This window comes from Haemaphysalis longicornis, unplaced genomic scaffold (genome assembly GCF_048455015.1).
Source record: "Haemaphysalis longicornis isolate Haplotype H1 unplaced genomic scaffold, Haemaphysalis longicornis Haplotype H1 scaffold_3, whole genome shotgun sequence".
Classification (NCBI taxonomy): domain Eukaryota; kingdom Metazoa; phylum Arthropoda; class Arachnida; order Ixodida; family Ixodidae; genus Haemaphysalis; species Haemaphysalis longicornis.
In genome coordinates, this window is record NW_027526335.1 from 224,309,202 (window position 1) to 224,331,585 (window position 22,384).

General features: G+C 47.1%; 1 protein-coding gene across 2 annotated transcripts in view; it reads right to left on the minus strand.

Moving 5' to 3' along the window:
• Positions 1-909: 909 nt before the first annotated feature.
• Positions 910-22,384, minus strand: part of LOC144176015 (putative D-lactate dehydrogenase, mitochondrial) — a 149,952-nt gene continuing 128,477 nt past the window's right edge. For both annotated transcript variants that reach the window (XM_077705118.1, XM_077705119.1), the window contains exons 6-7: positions 16,974-17,320; positions 910-1,585 (exon numbers count right to left, since the gene is read on the minus strand). In XM_077705118.1, the coding sequence (XP_077561244.1) occupies positions 1,420-1,585; positions 16,974-17,320 (513 nt within the window). In that variant the 3' untranslated portion in view covers positions 910-1,419. The remainder of the gene's footprint in view (positions 1,586-16,973; positions 17,321-22,384) is intronic.

Genomic DNA, 22,384 nt, shown 5'->3' on the forward strand with positions numbered 1-22,384 from the left:
AATCGGGTCTTGCAGCTCCCGCAACCGCCCGCGATCTTCACTTCCAGGTATTGCCGTCTTTATGCCCACCTGCAATTCCACCCTATCCGGCTAACTATTCCGGAGAGATTGATCTACCACGCCCCGCTATCCACAGTAACCGACAAGCTGCAGGCGCCGGCAGACAAGCTGACATCTGGCGCCGGATGCAGACCGGTACTTCAAACCCACTGCTCTCTCCCACGCCATTACGCAACATGGCTGCCGCACTTGCAAAGTTCCTCTCACTGCACCACTTTGCACCATGATGATAGACAGCCTAAACCAGTTACCAACCCATCACCGCAGCAGTGGGAGTTTGCGCTGACTAGCTTGGAATTTAAGCGGCAGCAAGCTCCGGTCGAGTTGACACATGAATCGGGGCGGGCTCGCGGCCTCCTGCACTTTGGAGGCTTACCACGTCATCCTTACTCCTGCTCTTTGCCTGCTCATTAAACGTTCATTACTCAGGTCGAGACGGTGAAGGGTCTCGCCCTTTAAAAAACCTGCCGAGATCCAAGGCAATTCTTGGGCAAAGTTAAATCAAGTTGACCATCCGTTTGTGACAAATAACCCTATCGTCAGGCTATTGTCACGAGTACCAATCCATTCCTTGTGGTGGCATGTACAATATCTCGAAAATAGCTGGCACATTTTTGATAATAGCCGTATACGTAATTTATTGAGGCATTCATAAGTGTCGGCTTATGCTTAAAACAGCGTTCCCAGCTCTCATTTGTACGAAGCAGGAGAAAAACCACACTCAATTCGCGCCGAGATATCCCGCCTTGCACGAGTGGCCTTCTTCCGAGGTCAAAACAGACCATTTCGTTGCAAACATGCAGACTCTGGCAAACCACTTCGTTGCAAACCAGAGTGGAAACATGCAGATTCTTTATTGATATATTTGTTCGTCGTCTCTTTTGTACAGGAGGTAGGAATGAGCGTGGCTGCAATAATTGCGCACGCTATGCCACATACGCATCAGACTAAACGGTGGCTTCTGCTAGGCATTATTTCATACGCAAGGTTTCACTACGCGCCTGTAAACAGGCACAACGTTTCGGGATCGAGGAGGAAGGGCGGGACGTCTCAAACTGACTCCTCTCCCAGCCGAAACCTCATTCGTATCGTTAAACGCGGCCGCAATGCGGTCGCAGTGCGAACGAAAACAACACTGTCGAAAATGAGCGAAGGGGCCACTCACGGTAGTACGTTTCGCAATTTTGATTCTCGCAAAGCGTCAATACTCATCTAAAGAGTAAAATCGTTCGTTTCTTGAACAGGTGAAACCGGCGTCGTGGGGGGTGCGTGCAAGGAGGTGGGCAGGAGGGCCCTCCGGGCAGCCTTCGGGGGCAGCTGCGAGTCCGAGCCCCCTCTCACGCCAGCGCAGGCCAGCGACTAGACGAACACTTTTCCGGGGTTCATGATGCCTTTGGGATCGACGGCAGTCTTTAAGGAGCGCATGAGGTTGACGCCGCTCTCGCCAAGCTCTCGTACCAGTAGGTTGCGCTTCCCTATTCCGATGCCGTGCTCGCCCGTAGAGGTGCCGTCCAGGTCCAAGGCCCTGCAAGCGGAGCAGGGGCAATCGGCTGAGAAATTACGCTGCCACCCGCACATAGATTCTCAATGGCGCTAGACGTTCTTCTAGATCGTGATACATACTGATAAGAAACTTGCACTCACTAGACACGCAGCACGACAAGAAAGCTACGGAGTGCATGAATCCCTGTACTTCAAGCCAGAACACTTACTGCGAGGAACAAAAAAGTCGGGAAAATAAAAAAGGAAAACCCAGTCCTACCCAGTGTGATATCTACTGAAAAAGCGGACTTATGGGCTGTCTTTACGAAGATTCCCTTTAGCTTCGGCTTCTCTCGTGCATGATGTGAAAGTGGTCTTTGCGGCGAATCGTCAAATAATTTGTTTCTGGATACTTCCGGTAAAACAACAATTACAGACGTTTTCTGCATCCATACTCCTTCCGTAGGTTGTCGTGCTTCACTGTGCAACCTCGATGTGGGAAAGCTATCTTACGAAGACCAAGCTTACATAGATCGCCATGAAGTCGGCTTCACCTCTAAACCCGAAAGTATAGCTGGGAATTTAGGGTGAATTTAAGCCGTCTTCCATCAAAATATGAAAGCCCTAGGACCCCTCTATTTTTATGAATTTTCGCACAGGTACGGGGGACCGGTTTTTGCGCGGCGGAGACCAGCTCCAGGGAGAGCATGACATAATAACAGCAGAGACTCTCGTCAAGGCCAGCGCCAGGAAAGCTTCGCTGTTGATAAATACTTTTACCGTGTCTGAAGAAACCATGGACGCTTGTATAAGTGCTAACAAGCAAGGAGTAAAGTTTAGCGAATGAAAGGGAACTGCGAGGTGATACAAATGTAGTCAGATGACCATACACTGCAAGCGATGGGTGATTTTGTTTCAGTGTTTTTGCTCTTTGTTGTCATACACCGCAGACACTTAGGTTGATGTTACACCGGGAATTTATACTCGCACATATGTTCAAAAGTGTATAAGTGGCGTCGAGACATAGTTGTTTCTCGCCCTTTTTGTCCACTTTGAAAGAGCTGCAAACCATAAATTAGGCTTTGGGGGCACGCGAATAGTATAAATGTGGCAAAGAGAAAGTTTGCAATACTTTTCATGGCTGGTCCCCATAATAATAATGATGATGATGGTGATTATGATGATGATGATGTTTGGATGTCGATGGAGCAAGGCCAACTAGGGCAAAGAGCACCAAGCAAGAGTTTTGATGAACAGGGGACTAATAAAATTGGGTAGTGAACACGAATAAAATCAATTAAAGACGATGAGGACGGCTGGTGTACAGGGCTAGGATGAGGACCAAGAGTGGTTAAAAGATGTGGTTAAAAGTGGTTAAAAGGTATAGGACCGGGGCTAAAACTATGTGTGGTATGAGATGAGCTGAAGGAAGTGAACCTCTGACAGAAACATCATCATAATCATCATCGTCGTCATCAGAATAATCAATATCATCATCATCACCAACCTGACTACGCCAACTGCAGGGCAAAGGCCACTCCCATTTATCTGCAATTATCCCGGTCCTGTGCTAACTGCGCAAAATTTATACCCACAAACTTCTTGATCTCATCTGCCCATCCAACGTTCTGCCGCCCCCTTCCACGCTTGCCTTATCTAGGGATGCACTCTGTTACTGTTAATGATCTTGCCTTCGCATTACATGCAATGCCCACGTGCATTTCTTTTTAGTTTCTACTAATACGTCCTTAACACGCGTTTGTTCTCTTACCCACTCCGGTCTCTTGTTGTCCCTTATTGTTACACCTATCATCTTTCGTTCCATCGCTCGCTGAGTCGTCCTCAATTTAGGGTGAGCCCTCTTAGTGAGCCTCCAAGATTCTGCCCCGTAGGCGAGTACCAGTAAGATGCAGCTCTCATACACTTTCTTCTTCAGGGACAATGGGAGGCTGCGATTTATTATCTGAGAATGCCTGCCGAATGCACTCCAGCCAGTTCTTACCGTTCTAATCATCTCCGCCTGATGGTCGGGATCCGGGATCACAACTTGGCCTCAGTAGAAATATTCGCTTACCACTTCCACTGCCTCGCCACCCATCTCAAACCGCTGTGCTGTCGCGAGGTTATTTATCATTACTTTAGTTTTCTGCATATTAATTTTCAGGCAAGATGAAGGTGCGGCCGTAGCTATTACCTTGCCCTGTGTTATTTTTCCTGGTTTTGAACAACATTCCACGTCTTCATAAATGTTCTACGTGCACTGCAAAGCAAGAGATCCTGTATCACTATGGGAAACCAGGAAAAAGCCGATGAGAGGCTTCAAAACCTTGCATTTCCTTCGCCACGGCGGTGGTCAACCAAGATCATTGGCGTGAGCCTTACGCTCGGAGACAGCACTGCAAACGTGTGAGTGCCACTCGTAAATCCCATGAAGAGACTTATGCAAAGGAACAATTCAGTCATGCCATAACACTATCGGCGTTTGCATTTCGTTCTTCAAATAAGTATTTGCAAGACATGCCTGACGATATCGCAAGCTCGATGAAACCACGCTTAGAAGGAAAGGATGGTTCTCTAAAATATGGCACCTCACACCTCACGTTTGAGAAGTAAATGAAGAAATTGACGCTGTTAATACTCCCTTCACTTTTCTAACTTATAAGAAACAGAGGCTACAAGGCATTCCGCTGTTGTTTAGGCCGTTGAATACGACTCTAACTTTTTGGCATGTCAACCCTAATCCGTTGCTTCTGAGATCGTTTCTACTGCAAAGAAGAAGGTCCAATCATTTAGAGTTAATAAGGATGGCTCATTTTAAGTCACTGTGGCATCTATGTCTTCTGCAAAACGCTTGCTGTCATTAACCTCTGTAGTAGGACTACGTGTGAAGACATCGATTCCTGAGTCTTACACCTCTTATGTCGGGAAAATACGTTTCGTACCACCACAATACAACGATAATCAGCTTCTCGACTACTTGAAAGGTTTCGGTGTTCTGTCTGCTCGTCGACAACAGCGGTTTTGGCGGAAAGAGGATGGTTCCATTGACCCGCGTTCAGCTACAACAGTGATACAGTTCCGTTCTGATCAACCCATGCCAGAGAGGATATTCCTGGGCTTTAAAAGTCACCCTTTCGGAGGAATACTTTGGACCAGCAGTGCGCTGTTATAATTGTCAGAGATTTGGCCATATGGCTAGAAATTGTCGCCAAACGCGTCGATGCAAAGTCTTTGCGCAAGATCACGACCACAAACAATGTAATCTGCTCCGACAGCCTCACTGTGATAATTGTGGAGGAGATCACGCTGCTTCGTTTTCTGGTTGTCCTCAGTATAAACAGGCTTCACAAATTCGTAAAGAGGAGCTTCTTAATGGACCAAGATCGCGTTTCCAGATGCCATTTCCCCATCCTGAAGTAGTTAACCATGTGCAACTTTCCCCTCCACGAGCCACAGATGACAGCCAACCTACAGAAAACAAACGCTACGTGTCTGCACTTCAGAACGCACATCTCCAGTGTTTAGAAAATCAGAGGGCCTCCCGCAACTCAGCGATACTCCAGGATTCTGTGAAAGTGCTCCCACCAGCAGACATCTCCCCAAAGTCTCAGGTTGGAGCAATGCCCAAGTCGGTATCCACTAATACCAACGCCGTTTAAGTGGATCAATTGATCTTCCAAATGCTTTTCCCCGCCGTTCGAGCCATCGTGCAAGCAGTTCCAGAAACAAGGAACGTACCCGAGGTAAAAGTGCTCCTTCCCATGGAACCTGTACTGTATTCACTGCATACCCTGGTACCTCGAAATTGTGGCAATGAATAACTGGTACAAGAACACCATTATATTTCAGTGGAATGCGAACAGTTTGCGAACAAAATGTGATGATTTCCGAAAATTAGTTGCTCAGTTCAATTTCCCTATTATTTGTATTCAAGAGCCTGCCGTAACGAGCACCTTTCGATTAGCAAATTATGTAATTTACAAACCTTCGCGACCTGGAGGAGTGGGCAGAGCAATGTTGTGGGTTCGAAAGGACTATTAAGTGCTTGAAATCAGCAACTCAGATGTTGTCGAATATGTTGCCTGTAAGGTATCTTTCGGTAGCATTTCTATCACTGTTATAAGTTTATACCTCCAGGGCGCCTGCCGTGTTACTGTGGATACATTGACTCGCATATTTCAGTTACAAACGAATAATGCAATAATATGCGGAGATTTAAATGCTCACAATCCAATCTGTGGAAGTGATCACTGCGATGTCCGCGGATATGTCATTGAGTGTGCTGGCGACAGATGTAATTTGACAGTTGTAAATGATGGGTCCCCGGCATTTATTCGTGAATTTCGGTACTCGAGCTCTATTGATATAACTGTGCTCCCAGGACATCTTGAACGGAATCAGCTGGACAATAGATGCTGACACTCGTGGAAGTGATCATTTCCCTATTCTAGTAAAGCATATTAAGCTGTGCACAAATGCGCCTAAGAGGTACGCCAAGTTCACGAACTGGCAGCTGTTCCGTCGCAACATATCAGCGAATATTGGTGCACATGTGGACATTGAAAATTTCACACACTTCGTACATAACACCTTCAAGACGTGCGCACGTGCAGTCACCGTTCCAGACCATTACGCTGCTGTTGACAGTCAATATGAGCGTCTGCGTGCTCTTAAGAGGCGAGCCGAGCGACATTATTGCCGAAGTGGGAGCCTCGAGGCATACTACCAGTGTCAAAAAATTCACTCAGTTAAACGGAGTCAACTTCAAGTGTTAGGAAGAAAACGGCGGCGTGATTTCTGTAGCTCGTTATCACCAATGACCCCCTGTCATAAAATGTGGTCAGTTATAAGGTCCTTCTGTGGGTCAGTAGCCCAGAATTACCCTTTCAGCACTCTTTCTGTGGCCCGCGGGCAGCCGGGGAGAACTGTAGGAGATGAATTTTGTAAAATGGTAATTCAACCAGGTGTCGAGACAAACTCTCTGGAATATAGAGCCCTAGTCCAGTTTGCAAAAGACGAAGTGTATCAGAAGCTCCAGCTCCAGCATCCGGAACTTGATTGTCCTTTTATGATCACTGAATTACAAAGAGCACTTGCTTCCTGCCCCGACAAAACGGCTCCCGGCCCCGATGGCATTACGTATGCCATGCTCAGGAATTTTGGCCCAAGGGGTACGTCCTCCCTGCTAGCTTTATTTAACCCATTGTGGAGTCAGGAGGCTGTTCCGGAATCTTGGAAGATTGCGCGTCTCAATGCAATTCATAAGCCCGGCAAGACAGCACTGTCGCTGGAGTCTTTCCGTCCAGCAAGCCTGACAAGCTGCTTGTGCAAACTTAGGGAGAACATGATTGCGGCAAGGCTTCAATGGTGGTGTGATGTGACACAAGTGTTCCCTGAATGCATGTCGTGATTTCGAAGGAAGCGTTCCTCAATTGACGCAGTACTTGACATTGTGACATGGGTCGAGCATGAGCACAGTCGTGGGAACATAACAATTGCGGTTTTTTTTGGATATAAAGCGCGCGTTTGGCACAGCCAGTCACATTCGTATCCTGCAAAGTATGTCGCAAATGGGCATACATGGGCGAGAACTGAGATGGATACAAGAATTCCTTACCAACCGAAGCGTTTTTATGGAAACATCTAATGGTCGTAGTGCCGAGCACGTTCCTTCACAGGGAGTACCACAGGGTAGTGTCCTTAGTCCTTTCCTATTTAATTGTGTCATGGTCAACTTACCACGCATATTGCCACCAGGCTTGCAGCATTCCATTTACGCCGACAATGTCTGCATATGGGAGTCGGGTCCGAATGCTATCGTCTTTCAATCCATCTTACAGGAAGGTTTAACTAGCGTGCGAAACTTCCTAGAAGAGTGTGGGATCACGTTACCTTATGCAGAAACAGCCGTGTTGCCGTTTCATGAGAAAGCAACTAAAAACTTTCATCCTCTCCCTTGAAGTTCAACCAATTAAAATCGTAAAAAAACATCGGTTCCTGGGCGTCACATTAGATCAAAAACTTTCGCGGGCTGCACACATCAAGGTGCTTGAAGGAAATGTCAATGCAGTTATTAATATTCTTTGTAGGCTTACGGGGACATCATGGGGTGGACATACATCATCCCTACTACAGGTTCACTCTGCATTAATTAGGCAAAGAATTGCGTATTCAGCGCCAATTTTGAACGGGCTCTCCAACACCACTGAGGAAAGACTTCAAAGGCTGTTGGCCAGGAGTCTGCGCATTTGTTTACGCGTTCGTAGACCATCGTCAAGTCCTCTTGTAATTGCTGAAGCTCATCCGCCTCCTTTTCCAGTGATGCGAACTGTAAAAACGTGTCGGCATTTTTTTTTCAAATATCAACCCAGAATTCCCGCCATCATCTTAAAGAAGGCCTTTTAGAAAGGAAAGGCTCTAAGATGCACAGGACGCTTGATGCAAATAAAAGCATGTTACCTATTTACGACGTTTGGCCAGGTAACCCTGCTGCGTATCCTCCATGGCTTCTTTCAAGTACTGCTATTCAGTTGTCTGTGGAGGGTCTATTCCGAAAAGGGGATTTACCTGCTGTCGCCGCGCAGCAACTGTCTCTTTGTCAAATATATATGCCCAACCCTGGCTTCACACATGTGTAGACAGATGGGTCTTGCCTAGATACCTCCTCTTCGTCTGCATTTGTAATACCGAGCCTGCATTACGAACACAAAATTAGACTATCCCAATACACTTCTTCAACTACGGCAGAACTTTACGCTGTTCTGTTGGCCCTGCGGTTTATCTACAGTGTGGCAGTCCCCCAAAATTGGTTGATTCTTTCTGACTCTCAAGCAGCACTAGCATATATGAAACACACTAGCAATGCTTTCAATGATTCATTACTATATGAACTTTGAAAGCATTCACTAGAGCCTCTCAGGTGCGCAATATTGTGTTTCAGTGGATTCCTGGCCACTGCAATATTTCCGGCAATGCAGCGGCAGATGTGGCTGCTCGCCAAGCGCACCAGTTTGCAAACACTGACATATTGCCCCCCTACATTTCAGACTTGCGACTTATTCTAACGAGAGCTTCGGCAGCCTTTGCCATACCACATGGTTTGACGAACGGTCACAAAGCAGCCTGCTCTTCGAGGTTGATCCCTTATTGCGATTCCAAATTCCAATACCTACATCCAGAGGCTTAGAGACGCTTATACACCGCCTGCGGGTTGGCACTTCTTACACAAAGCATTTTCTCGACAAAATCGGCAAAGTTCAGAGTGCAACATGTTTATGTGGTCATTCTAATGAAACGATTCATCATGTAATTTTAGAATGTCCCAGACATGACGATGCAACGAGGCACTTCAAAAGTGTGCTCATGTCTCCAGACAATAGGCCGTTTAACCTACCCAAAGTTTTCGTACCATGGTGAACACAGAGTCAGCGACGGCGTTCGTTTTATGCACTTAAACTATTTCTAGAGACTGCTTTATTAGGATTTGATTAGATTGAAATGTAATTCTAGCTTCGATATTAACGCCCCTTAGAGTCTACAAGCACAGCCACATTACGTTTTATGGCGTTTGTTGTTGTGCACGTTTTCCTTCCTCCATTCTGCACTGTATATCATCACTTCTCTAGTGTGTCATTTGTTTGTAATTTTCTATGTGATTTGTGATCTGTTGTTTTATGTGAATTTCCTTTGACCCACATCAAGTGACTAGCATTATCACTGACATCAGTTAAGGGACACCGAGAACAAATTTGTGTTTGCAGTGTATTGTGTGCGCTCTACTTCACTCCATGAACCTTGCAAGAACTCCTCGGAAGAGCTCACCTTCACCGAACTGGGCAGCGAGTTTGAGACTTTTAAAATGTCTTCTAAGAACAGTATCTTACGCGAAAAGGAGTAGCCAGCGCTCATATTAGGCATCAACGTCTCCTATTTTTTCGCCATGTAATAAAGAAGAAAGAAGAAATTTCCGGGCCCACGGTTCTACTCTGTTTGTCCAGTGCGGTAAGCATGCTTTGAAATTCGTCCCCCGAGTTACTTAGCAAAGGTATTCTCCATTAACCCTTACTCCCACCTGTTCCCAATCCAATGTACTGAATACTTCTTGTAAATATGCTGTGAATAACATTGGAGACATTGTGTCTGCTTGTCTGACGCCCTTCCTTATAGGGATTTCACTGCTCTCCTTATGGAGGATGATGGTAGCTGTGGACCCATTGTAAATATCCTCTAGTATTTTTATATAATGATCGCCTACACCCTGGTTCCGAATGCCTGAATGACTGCTGAGGTTTTGACCGAGTCAAATGCTTAACTTGAATGTGTCTGTTATGTGAGTTAGTAGTTTATTGCATCAAGTGTGGTTTTATTACGTGTAATTTGTTGCCTGTCTGTTCGCTCCAGTCTGCTTGGTATGTTTTACGAAGTTATATAGTGTGTGGCTTGAGGTTCATGTAAGGTAGTGTTTTTACGTTTACTGTGCTTCGAAGTGTAGCACTGGCGGCTATTTCATCCGTCAGTTCATTTCCGCCGATGCCAGAGTCACCTGGCACACAACACACAGTCACCTTAAGGTTTGAAGAATACGCCAGCATTAATTAACTTCACCACAACATTGACATGGTTTTTCGATGACTTTGCGGATTACAATGTACGGAAGACGCTCAACGAATCTGGACTTGGGAATGTGATGTTGAACTATGCGACCTACAACCAAAAAAATGCCACATGCTTCTGCCATAAAAATGCTCCTCTTTACATTCATGGTTCTACCTGCTTAAAAATTGGGTCCACGCGCAGCACAGGACACCGCAGTGAAAGTTTTAGACGCGCCACTGAAAAACTCTGCAGCCCTGTGTTTTCTTGCAGATACATGAAATGCACAAAAATCCAAATTCTTGGTGTCCTGTTTTTATTGTATTGTGAGAAAGACAAGTCACGTGATACAGGGCGAGGATGCCATGGTGCTATCAGTGTGAGATGATTTGAATGTATCTAAAGAGACCTAATGAGTAGTCACCCGGTCCCTCACTCTCCGCGAGAAGGGAACAGAAATTGATGGGCGGTTGAAAAACAGTTAAGTTGTGGACGTATCCTTAAAAACCGGTTTAAAGAGATGGTCATCCATTGATGAGATTTTAGAGGCATATAGGAGGTCAACATAAGTTCGCTGGTACGCTAAGCAGCGTTTGTCGGACTCTGCATAAAGGCTCCGGACAGGGCTAGTACAGAATGTACCACAAGAGAAGCGAAGCCCCAAGTGAAGCACTGGGTCGAGAATTTTAAGTGCTCTTTTCGTGGATAACCTATACGCAACACTTCCGTAGTCCAACCGTGACCCTACCAACGAGGTATACAGGCGAAGCAGGGCTTGTTTGTCTGTACCATATGATTGGTGAGATAGGACTTTCACAATATTCATTGTTTTTAGGCATTTTTGTTTGAGTCCTTTGATATGGGGGACGAATGTGAGTTTTTCGCCAAACACCACACCCAAAAACTTGTGTTCCTTTTTTACTAGAATCGAGTCACGATTGAGAAAGACATCGGCCAGGATCGGGCTGGATGCCGCGCCTTTTTGAGAATATAACACAGGTACGTTTCGCAGGAATTAGTTTGAAACCAATTTCGTCTGCCCAGCGAGAAAGTTTGTTTACCCCTAGCTAGACCGGACGTTCACATATGAACATGTTACATGATTTCAAAGATATTTGAACGTCATTTACGATGGCAGTGCCTTTCGCTGGGAGTTCATCTTAACGATAAACAATATGCAGCGCAAAACTTCACCCTGAGGCACGCCGTCTGCACGTGAACCTTTGATAGTGCCGACCCAACTCTGACGCGGTATGCTGGCGTAGACATGTAACTAGATAGAGTGTTCAGCATGTTACCTGAAATACCAAAAGATTTTAACTCTGGAGAATGCCGTATCGCCAGGCTGCATCATACGCATTTCCAATATAAAAAAATACTGTCATTCTGTAATGCTTATGTATGTACGCATCTTTAGTGTAGGCCTCTAAAGCAACTACTTGATCATTCGTGGATCGCCCCGCCCGAAAGCCTGCCCGGCAGCTCTCGATAAGGCCATTCTACTCTAGAATGTACACGAGTCTCTAATTGATGATCTCCTCGAGCAGCTTGCAAAGGCAGCTTGTCAGGGCGATGGGACTATATTTAGCAGGGGAACACAGATCATTCCCCTAGTTCAGAAAAGTCACTATGATGGCCTCCCTCGAAGGCCCTGGAAGGCGCCCCGAAAGCCATATTTGGTTGTAGAGGCGTACATGTGTTTCCAGTGTGTGTGCGTGTAAGTGTTGTGTGATAGTGTATGTAATGTTGCCTCCACCTGGAGCTGAAGGCTTACAATTACTGAGAGCTAGCTTCAGCTCATGAAGTGAATAGGGGAGTTATGAGAGATGTTTGATTATTATCCAAGAAGGACTTCTTTTCACTAGAAGTTTTGTATTTCATGAAAGTGTTAGTGTAGTGTGCTGAATTGGACACGTGTTGGAAGTATTGTGCGAGTGTGTTAGCCTATTGTGTCCCCTGTTGTGCTAACCAGGGGAAGCCTGTGTGTCTGATGTCTTTTGAGTTTTCTTATACGTGTCCAGACTTCATGTGTGTCAGTGTATGAGTGTATGGATGTGAGGAATGTGCGACAACTCTCCCGTTTTGCCTCACGGCGCACGCGTTTCCCGAGTGTTTTGCCCGTTTGAAAGATACAAGGTTATTGTACGTGGGGTACCGGCGAAGGACACCCCACGCCTTGTTCTGGGCCTGAGGTGCTCGCCTGCAGTCCTCGTTCCATCAGGGCCTCCTTGGGTTGCGCGGGGGACCGGAGGCCTGGGGAATGAACTTTCTGGCAGCATCGACGATGTGGGCCGTAAGGAGGTGGGCGGCGTCGTCTACATGTAAGTGTGCTATGGCTGTGTGCTGTGGTTTATATGTATCTGTGAATGTACTCCAGTTTGCTTTTGATTTATTAAACCTGTCATGGGAAGATGGACGGCTTGAGCCTTTGCGTAAATATGTCAGTGAGGTAGGGAATGGTCACTACTATATATGGGTGAGTGCCAATATCCCAGAGATGGGAAGAGTACTGCAGAGCCAATAGCGAAATCCAGGTGTAAGTGTTGTGACCTAGATTATGGTATGTAGTCTTGTTTGTGTTAAACAGGCACGCCCCTGTAGATAGGAATTTTTCTTTAAGGCGACCTCGGGCATCCATGCGGCAGGAGCCCCAATCAGAGTTATGAGCATTCAGGTCGTCTATGAGAATGAAGTGCTCGGGTAGCTGATGTACCAGGGCCTCGAAATCACAGCTTAAAAGTTGGAAGTGAGGGGAGATGTAGAGGGAGAATACCGTTTTCAACCTATGAAATATTATCTGCGGATAGCTACAGCCTCAAGGAAAGTGTTAAACGAGAGAGGGTGGCATGCTAATGTTTTCCGTGCGACAATGGCCAGACCACCTGAAAAGTGTGTGCTGCAGCCAACCTTGTCCTTTCTGAATACCATGCAGCTATTTAAGAAATTTGTTTGTTTGGAATTTAGGTGTGTTTCTTGGAGACACATGGCACTTGGCTGATTAGCATGCAGCATCTCATACACATCATCAAAACTTTTGAGGAGGCCTCTGCAGTTCTATTGGATAATGTTTTCTGTTCCGATTATTTACCTTTAAGAATTACTGGAGTGTGTGTGTGCGTCTTCATGTGTTGTCTTTCGGGGCTTGTACTCTCGAAATGGGCTTTTTGGGTCTTTCTCTTTGCTTGGACGTCGGCATCCATCTCCTCGTAAGATGTCAGAGGGGTGCGCGACAAACCGGGCCCCCTGGACTTGGCACTTGGTGTCCGTCGTTTGAGCCGCCAGCGCCGACGGCTTCCGGAGAGCCACAGGCGGCACAGGCGGTTCGGCGGGGTAGGCAGCCGATGCGGGGCCTCCGGTGTCCATCCTTCAATGTACTGGAGGACGGGGAGGCAGAGCGGCAGCGGCATCGTTCTCCACGGAGACGATTGGCAACCCAACCGCTGCTGCCTCAGCAAGCAGTGTGGTTGACGGGTTGGGCTGCCTAAGGCAACCCAGGAGGGGCGGCTTCAGGACAAAGTCTGACTCGCGGTAACGAGTCCCAGCTGAAACCAGACGCCGCTCCACCCCCCTCCCGGCGAGCTGCGTCAGCATACTTTCCCAGGGGGAAAGAGGCGAACCTCTTTCGCGCCTCTGGGAATGTGATGTTTTCTCAGTGACCTTTAAGTTGATTATTTGTTTTTCATGTTTGAACTTCTCGTGAGCCCTGGAAAAGGCTGCATGAGGTCCTTGGCAGTTTAAACAAGCGAGGGTTGTGGATTTGAAGTTGTTTGTCGGGTTTTCTTGTGACGCATATTTAGCGCATGTCAGTCTGCCGCGGCAGGAGTTTGTGTCGACCCCGAACCGCTGACACTTGAAGCAGCGGCGTTGGTTCGGTATGTAGGTTCGGACTGGACAACTCATGAAGCCTGCGTCGACTGACTTGGGAAGTGTTGAGCGGTTAAATGTCAAGACGATGTGTTTAGTCGGTATTACTTGGTGGTTTTGACGTATGGTGATCCACATCGCTCTCATACACCCTGGTTATGAAGGCCCTCGAGCAGATCTGCTTCGGTCTCATTTATTATATCCAGTTCAGATATTGCACCCTGACAGCTATTAAGACTGCGACGGGGTGTGATTGTGATGTCAACATCAACCATGCGTGTCTGTGCGAGAAGGTAGTGTAGAAGGTTAGTGGTTTGTTATCTACCTCAACCTGAACTTCTCCCGTTTTCAGTTTCTTAGCCATGTGCGACTTGCCGAAAAGGCTTTCAAGATACTTGGAGATAAGAAACACAGACTGGGATATGATGGGCATTGTCTTATCAAGAGATTTCATAATCAAAAAGCGCGACTAATTATCATGCTTTGAGAGTGAGATCAAAGGCAAAGGAGGAAAGGAAGCTTCGGTGCGGCTCCTTTTCAGATACCGAGCATGTTTGGAGGGGGGTTTTGAGAATACCATATCGCATAGTATAAATGCAGGGGACGGGGGTACTTTCTTCTGCAGCCTTACCCTGATAGCTGAAGAGGTCCCGGAGCTCCCTTCCAGGTAAACAGACAGGGAGCCCAACTGCCGGAGCTTGATCTGGACTCCGACGGCGTTGTTCGTGGTTTCTAACCCTCGCCCTTTAAACACATCGTCACGCTAGGTTACAACCTATGTTAGGGGGCTCGGGGTCCGCGGTGTTGCCAATACCGTCACCAAGATTACTCAAGGTTTCCCGTGCGGGGTGGTACCCGTTATGATGACTACGCTCATTAATTGTATTTGAACAAGACCCTGCAACCAGCGTGAACTGAAAGCAGAGTTCGATATGGCGGAAAATGCAAGAGTGATGTAATAAAGCAACATGGGAGAACATTACTGCTCTCTGTGTGCACACTTGTGTAGATACAAGTGTAACCAAGGGGGTGGCCTCAACCAGTCATCAGAATTTAGATATCACATGCTCCTCAGGGCAACTGCGGTCAGAAACGCCCTGCCACACTTGGCCTCTGCTTCCACGACCACCTCGTCCCCCAGAGGCGACAATTTCGTTCTCGAAACGAAGGCGGTGGCTGACCATGTACCCTTATGGTTCGAAGACTAGCTTCCGCGCAAACATAAACCTTTCTTACCGTTACCCACACGACAAAGCGCGGAAAGCTATTCTCAAAGGGGACACTTACCTATGATGAACGTATGTAACGCTTCGGAGAGCGAAAAAGAATGAATTAAGTTGCTAGCGGAGTACGATTACGTTCTACGATTATATCGTCTTTCTATGCCAATGATATTGCCTTGGTTGAGAGCATAAACGATTGGCGGCAAGGCTTATAATGTATGACTACGGATACTCGTCATGTGTAACAAACATATTGCAGCACCTGGAATTGGAACCGCTTCACCTGCGTCTATACAGGTTGCAAGGGTAACTTTTTTTCCGTCTGTATAACAGTAAAATTGATTGATGTGTATGTATATGGATATGTATATGTATATGTATATGGATATCTTGTGTATATGTTGTGTATATGTATATGGCTATGTTGTGTTCGTGTAAAAAAATTACACTGACAAATACCCCAGAAAGTGGATGGGAAAAATAGCCCCGCCGGTAGCGTAGTGGTTATCGCACCAGACCGGTATTCTGGAGGTCGTGGGTGCGGATCCCACCTGGCGTGCATTTTTTCTCCACTTTCTTTACAAAATATTTTTCTGTTTCAATGACCTACCAAATCCTCCCCTTTGCTTTCCGAGGTTTTCGTGACTGCCAACCCTTATTTTTGTCTTATTTCAATGAGCCTTTCATTTATTATTCTTATTCGCTACATGCATAGCAAGGGCCTCTGTTCTGGCAGTCTTGGTGCCATAGGGAGCTTAAGAGTGTTCAACGCTGGTCGACCACTCTCGACATGTCGTTGACACTCGAGTCAAGGCCCGGGGGTTAAAAAGAAGATCCCCTTCACCCCGAGAAGTCAAAGTGGCGCTGGCTACCACCGCCAAACACAGGGGAAAAAATACATTGACATAAATACCCCAGAAAGGGGAGGGGAAAAATAGCCCCGCCGGTAGCGTAGTGGTTATCGCACCAGACCGGTGTTCTGGAGGTCGTGGGTTCGGATCCCATCTGGCGGGCATTTTTTCTCCACTTTGTTTTTTTTTCAAATTCTTTATCTGTTTCAATGACCTACCACATCTTCCCTTTTGCTTTCCGAGGTTTTCTTGACTGCCACCCCTTATTTCTGTATATGTTATGACTGTATAGTATATATACCACGCCGCTCAAATCAACCAGGTTAAATCGCTCTGAAGTTGTACGCCCCTACTTTAGCCGAAGTAACCGTTTTCAAATGTCATATTTCCGCTGCAGAATTGAAGAATGGAACGCGCTACCTGAATGTATTGTTCAGTGTACTAATATTACCTGTTGAAAAATTGCTACTGACACAACTACAATAACCCCTCTCCTGCTTGGTCGGCAGTGCTTCCTGCAGTATTTCTAACTAAAAAAATAAGAAAAGAAAGTGGCGCTGCTTGTTCGTTAGGGGCTGCTACACGAAATTTCTGTGCCTCATCGCCTGCATTCTCTGAGTACCACGACACGTCCACGCACGAAACAGCAGGACCAATGAAAACTAAACAAGAAAGCGACGGGCGAATTCACGCACTCTCAAACCCTGTTTGTGCATCTGTTTGTGGACACGCCGAGTTTGGGTAGAAAGACACCGGGAAGGTGTGGCGAAGTGGCAGCTTTCTGCCTTTGCCCATTCCAAAGCGCGACATTATGATGTACAAGCGGTTATGATGTACAAGCGTTTAAGAATGCGAAGGGCGCCCTCGTTGTGGACGCATGGGGAGCTGCGCGGCGGCGCACCTGTTGGCGAGCTTGTTGGCGACCTCCTTGATGGTGTTCCACTCCTGCTCGTCGGCCGGGTCGAAGAGCATCATGGTGTGGAAGTTGCCGTCACCCACGTGGCCCACCACGGTGGCCATGATGTTATGGCTTGCGATGTCCTCCTTGGCGGCCGCCACCAGCGCGGGCAGCCGCGAGATGGGCACGCACACGTCGGTCACGTAGCAGCGCGTGTTGGGCCGCAGCGCACACGTGGCGTAGAAGATGGCGTGCCGCGCCTTCCAGAGCCGGCTGCGATCCTCGGGCTCGCGCGCCCACTCGATGCCCGAGGCGCCATTGCCCTCGGCCAGCTCCGTGAACAAGTCCACCTGCGCGGGGGATCAAAAAAGAAGAGCGCCGCTGCTTTCGCTTCATTTCATCACTGCCCTGCTGCAAGCTAATCCACGTGGCCAGGGTTCCACATGCGTGCCCTTTAGGAGATTTAGGGGAAACACGATTTAGTCGTGTTTCCCCTATATACGCTATCCTGCGTAGACTGGTTAATAATAGGCGCTATTTCCAAAATCACAACATTACTTAGACCTCTAATCACTTAGGCATGCACATTGAGCACATAAGTTATTAATGGGGACCATTTTCAATGCCAGTACAGTCAAAATAAAAGCGTGTGCCTGCATATTTTCTACGTGCTTTTGCGCCTGTATATCTTTTCTACATTATGTCCCCTTCTACCTAATGTGTTTTCAACCTTACTATGGGCTTTCTTAGAGATAGCCACCATGAACACTTACCATGTTAAACTTTGGTAATACCCTTGGCCTGAATTCCTTTTCACGTCAATGTCGTGCACTAAAAAGCTGCGCTGGTCATCCACCATCGCCGAGTGGAATGGCTCATGGTGTTTTATACGCACTGTGCAACACCAGGAAAAAAAGGGCGGGCGGAGGGAAGGGGTAAACAATGGAAACAACAGCTAGCAGCGCTGCTTCAGAATAAATGAAGTGAAGGAATTGAAGTGATGCTTCATTGACGTTAATGGCAAGCAAGAACCCATCCAGCGCACTAGCTTTCCAAAACGCCTCGTAGCTACTGCTTTTGACTTCGTCCTTACTGACCAACGAACCCAGCGCTAGTGACGTGCTACCAACATCATCTTTTTCTTTCACTTCCATTCTAAACTAGTGAGAAGCATGGCGTATGCCATTTTGGGGATTTAGCACTTAATACAACAAAAGAGCAAAACCGCAAAAGAATGTCTGCACGGTTCTTCTGCATGATGCCCGACATACAAGGTTTACTCAAGAGGAACCGCAGAAGAGTGGAAACTTGAGCCGGTTGGTACATGAATTCGAGAGTAGAAGGCAACGCAATGAACGGGACCAAGCGCTTGTGTGTCTCGTCTTCGCTTCGCCCCGTTAACAGATTTAGGGGAGATCCCCTTGGGATGTACCCTAAATCTGCTGTATTAACACCTATCCTTCACCTCTGGTTGTTGATCAATTCGCTCTTGCGCTACAAACGACTAGCCTCTTGGTTCGCTCAGTTGGTAGAGCGACTGCTCCGGTTAAGCGGTGGTCCCGAGTTCGAATCCTGGACGAGGACGATTTTTGTTCAACTGCGAAGTTTCTGAGAAAGCTGTAGAGCTTTCCTTTGTGGCTGCATTTAGGTGGATGTCAAACTTTCCTTCGCAGAAACGTACTCCTCGTTGGATATTTCCCCTAAATCTGTTGTTTAAGGCAGCTTTCTAGGGCCGTTGCTTTTCTTAATATATATCAATGATTTTATAACGTGCACTGATGAGAGCTTCAGTATCAGCTTCTTTGCGACGATTGCTTAGTTCTTTTAAACGATAGCGGAAGCTGTATTTCTAACTGGTGCGATATGTGGTACATGAAACTAAATACCGAAATAAAAAAACTGTTCATGCGCCTAACCAACAAGAAACGTGCCTTTGAATACCGACACTGTGTAAATAGTTTTACAATTCCTCAAACTGAAAAGTGTACTGTACCTGGGCATACCACTTACCAGCGTCTGCACACCTGCGCATGGTTCAAACACATTGATTCAAATACATCGATGGTGTCTGCGCATCTGCTTGCCGCAAACTTGGTTTCCTAAGACACCGGATCAAACGCTCACCCCCGCATGTTAAACTTTTAGGTTGATATACCTTAATTATACGCATTTACGCAATGCCTAATGGCCACTAGTGTACCGGAATCACGGAAGAACGCCAACATCAACCAATTCATAAGAAAGGTAACATGAAGGACCTAAAAATTTAACTGTAAAAGGGTCGAAAGTTGGGCGAGTTGGTATTGACGCATCTTAAAATTCAACTGCGCGCAAATTAACGAGGACGTGAACACACTGAAGACACCACAAGCTAAAAATTTACAACCCGATCAGGTTACTGCCAGTAGTCTACAAAGTATTTACCAAGGTAATCGCTAACAGAATTTCTGCTACCCTAGATTTCAGTCAATCTAAGGAACAAGCAGGGTTTCGTAAAGGCTATTCAACAATAGACCGCATTCACACGAATAATCAGGTGATAGAGAAATGCGCGGAGTATACTCATCGAATTCACAGGTGATGACAAAGTATTTGATTCGGTCGAAACCTAATCAGTAATTCAGGCATTCCGGAATCAAGGTGTAGACGAGCATTACGTAAATGTACCACAGGATAACTACAACAGGCAACAGCTACTATCGTCCTCCATAAGAAGAGAAGCAAAATGCCTACAAGGAAGGGCGTCAGACAAGGAGACACAATCTCTCCAATGTTATTAATAGCATGTTTAGACGAGGTATTCAGAACATTGGGTTGGGAACAACATACCTCAATAACCTCAGATTTTCTGATGACGTTGCCTTGCTAAATATCTCGGGGACGAATTGCAAAGCATGATTACCGCACTGGACAAGCAGAGTAGTATCGTGGACGGGAAATTAATATGCAGAAATCTAAAGTAATGCTCAATAACCTCGGGAGAGCACAGCAGTTTGAGATAAGTGGCAAGGCAGTGGAAGTGGTAAGCGAATATGTCTACTTAGGCCAAGTAGTGACCCCGGATCCAAACCATAAGGCAGAGGTGATTAGAAGAATTAGAATGGGGTGGAGTTCATTGAGCAGGTATCCTGAGATAATGAATGGCAGCTTACCATTGTCCTTGAAGAAGAAAGTGTATAACAGCTGCACCTACCGGTGCTCACCTACTGGGCAGAAGCCTTGAGGCTCACTAAAAGGGTTCAACTTAAATTGAGGACGACTCAGCGAGCAATGGAACGCAAAATGATAGATGTAACATCATGGGAAAGGAAAAGAGCGGAGTGGGTCAGGGAACAAAATCGTGTTAAGGACATAGTACAAATTATGAAATGGGCATGGGGAGGGCATGCGATGCGAAGACAAGATAACCAGTGGTCATTAAACGTAATGGAGTGCATCCCTAGAGAAGGCAAGCATGGGAGGGGGCGGCAGAAAGGTAGATGGGCAGAGGAGATCAAGAAGTTTTCGGGGATTAATTGGTTTCAGTTAGCACGGGACCATAATAATTAGAGATCTATGGTAGAGGCGTTTGCCCTGCAGTGGGCGTAGATAGGCTGATGATGATGATCCTAATAAGGTCTACGTTAGAATATTTGTGTATTGTCTGGGACCCGTGCTACAAGGGAACTATCAACAAGCTCGAACAAATTAACAGACTTGCAGTTCGTTTTATATACTATCGCTAAAACTGGCATGGTTCTGCTAGTGAACTTATGCGCACTAATGGAATTAGCGTCTTAAAATCTCGGTGTAACTCTGGCAATCGGAATTTAAAGCTTGAACCCTCTACCTACGCACCTCTAGCCCTCAACCACAAGACCACACGCTACATCACCATTGTTGGAGACCAACTTTTATTTTTGCACGAAGAGATCAATATTATTACATCCGGGATTGGTCTATTTGTAGAAGAATGTTGGCTCTGAAGGCGGAGGGAAAACTGGCGCCGATTACCAAAACAGGAAGAAGTCCCAGCTTTTTTCTCCTCTTTTTTGAACAGCCCCGTTCTTCTTCTTCAGCTTAGTCAAGGAGGCTGGAGTTACCAGATTAGCCGAACTATATTTCCCGTGCATGACAACATTGTAACGTGGCGGCAGATCACACGAACGATTAGGCGATTAAGTGATGTATTTACATGATTCAAAGAACTATTTACAGGAAGCCATTACTAATCCAGGGCTGGCTGCGCCCCGCACCCATCTTCGTCCTTGTCGTCATTAATGGTGGGCCATGCCGGTGCGAGTATTGTCCCGTCCCGTGACATCCCCTCCCCGGTCGATGACGACCGAGCAAATTGGCGATGGAATGCGGTTGAGTGTTGGGATGAAAAAGGGCCCATCTCCCCGCGAGGGGGACTCGAGTAAATGCGTCGCATAGGGGGTGGGTGTATTGCGTTAACGCGTAGTGTTTGGGTAGTTGTTGGTAGTGAATGCGTTGTATCAGCAGCTTCATCACGTAGTTTGAATGAGTCAAGGATATAAGGCGCGTTCGTAGCCTTTCATTCTGTGTCGGTTTTGTGGCGCATTGGGAAGAGCACCATGTACCTCGCGTTCCGCCCACAGGTAGTGAATGCGTTGTATCAGCAGCTTCTTGACGTAGTTTGAATGAGTCAAGGATATAAGGCGCGTTCGTAGCCTTCCATTCTGTGTCGGCTTTGTGGCGCAGTGGGTAGAGCACCATGTACCTTGCGTTCCGCCCGCAGGGTCGTGGGATCGAAACCAGGCGCCGGTAAGTATTAATTTTTTATATAGTGTAGGGGGAGGGGTGTGGACCTGTTGTTGAGAGCGAGGAGGGTAGGGTGATGCGGGAGAGCAGGAGTGGGGGAGAGGGCGCACCTGGAACGGCTGTTGCGGACGCCGAGGCACGCCAACGCCGGGTGACATCGTGAGTTAAAGAAATGCTCTGCATTTAAAATGCAGTGACGAATCACTTGCCGCCACGGATGACGATGACGGCGTTGATGATGCCTGGCTCAGCAACTGCAATGGCTTAAGCCGCGACGAAGCACCGAAGGTCCTCGAGCCACGTCGGGCGGAAGGGCGGGGGAAGTTCCCCCGCACTGGGTACGAGCCGTGCCCAGATAAGCCGAAGATGTGTTCCACCGGGGAACACATCTTCGGCTTATCTGGGCACGGTGTTGAGGGTGGCCGAGCGGGTACGCCGAGGGACCGCCCCGGCAGAGCACGCAGCCCTGAGAGACACGTACAGACACGATGCTACCAGCAGAAACATAACCCGCCCCGGCGGGGAGCTTGCTTTATTAGAGAACCTAGAATCCACTGATGATGATGGTCGCCGTGGCGCCATCTAGTCGAGACCCGACACACTACACACGGCTCGTCTCGGCTGGAACTCCTTCGGGTCTTTCGGGCTGG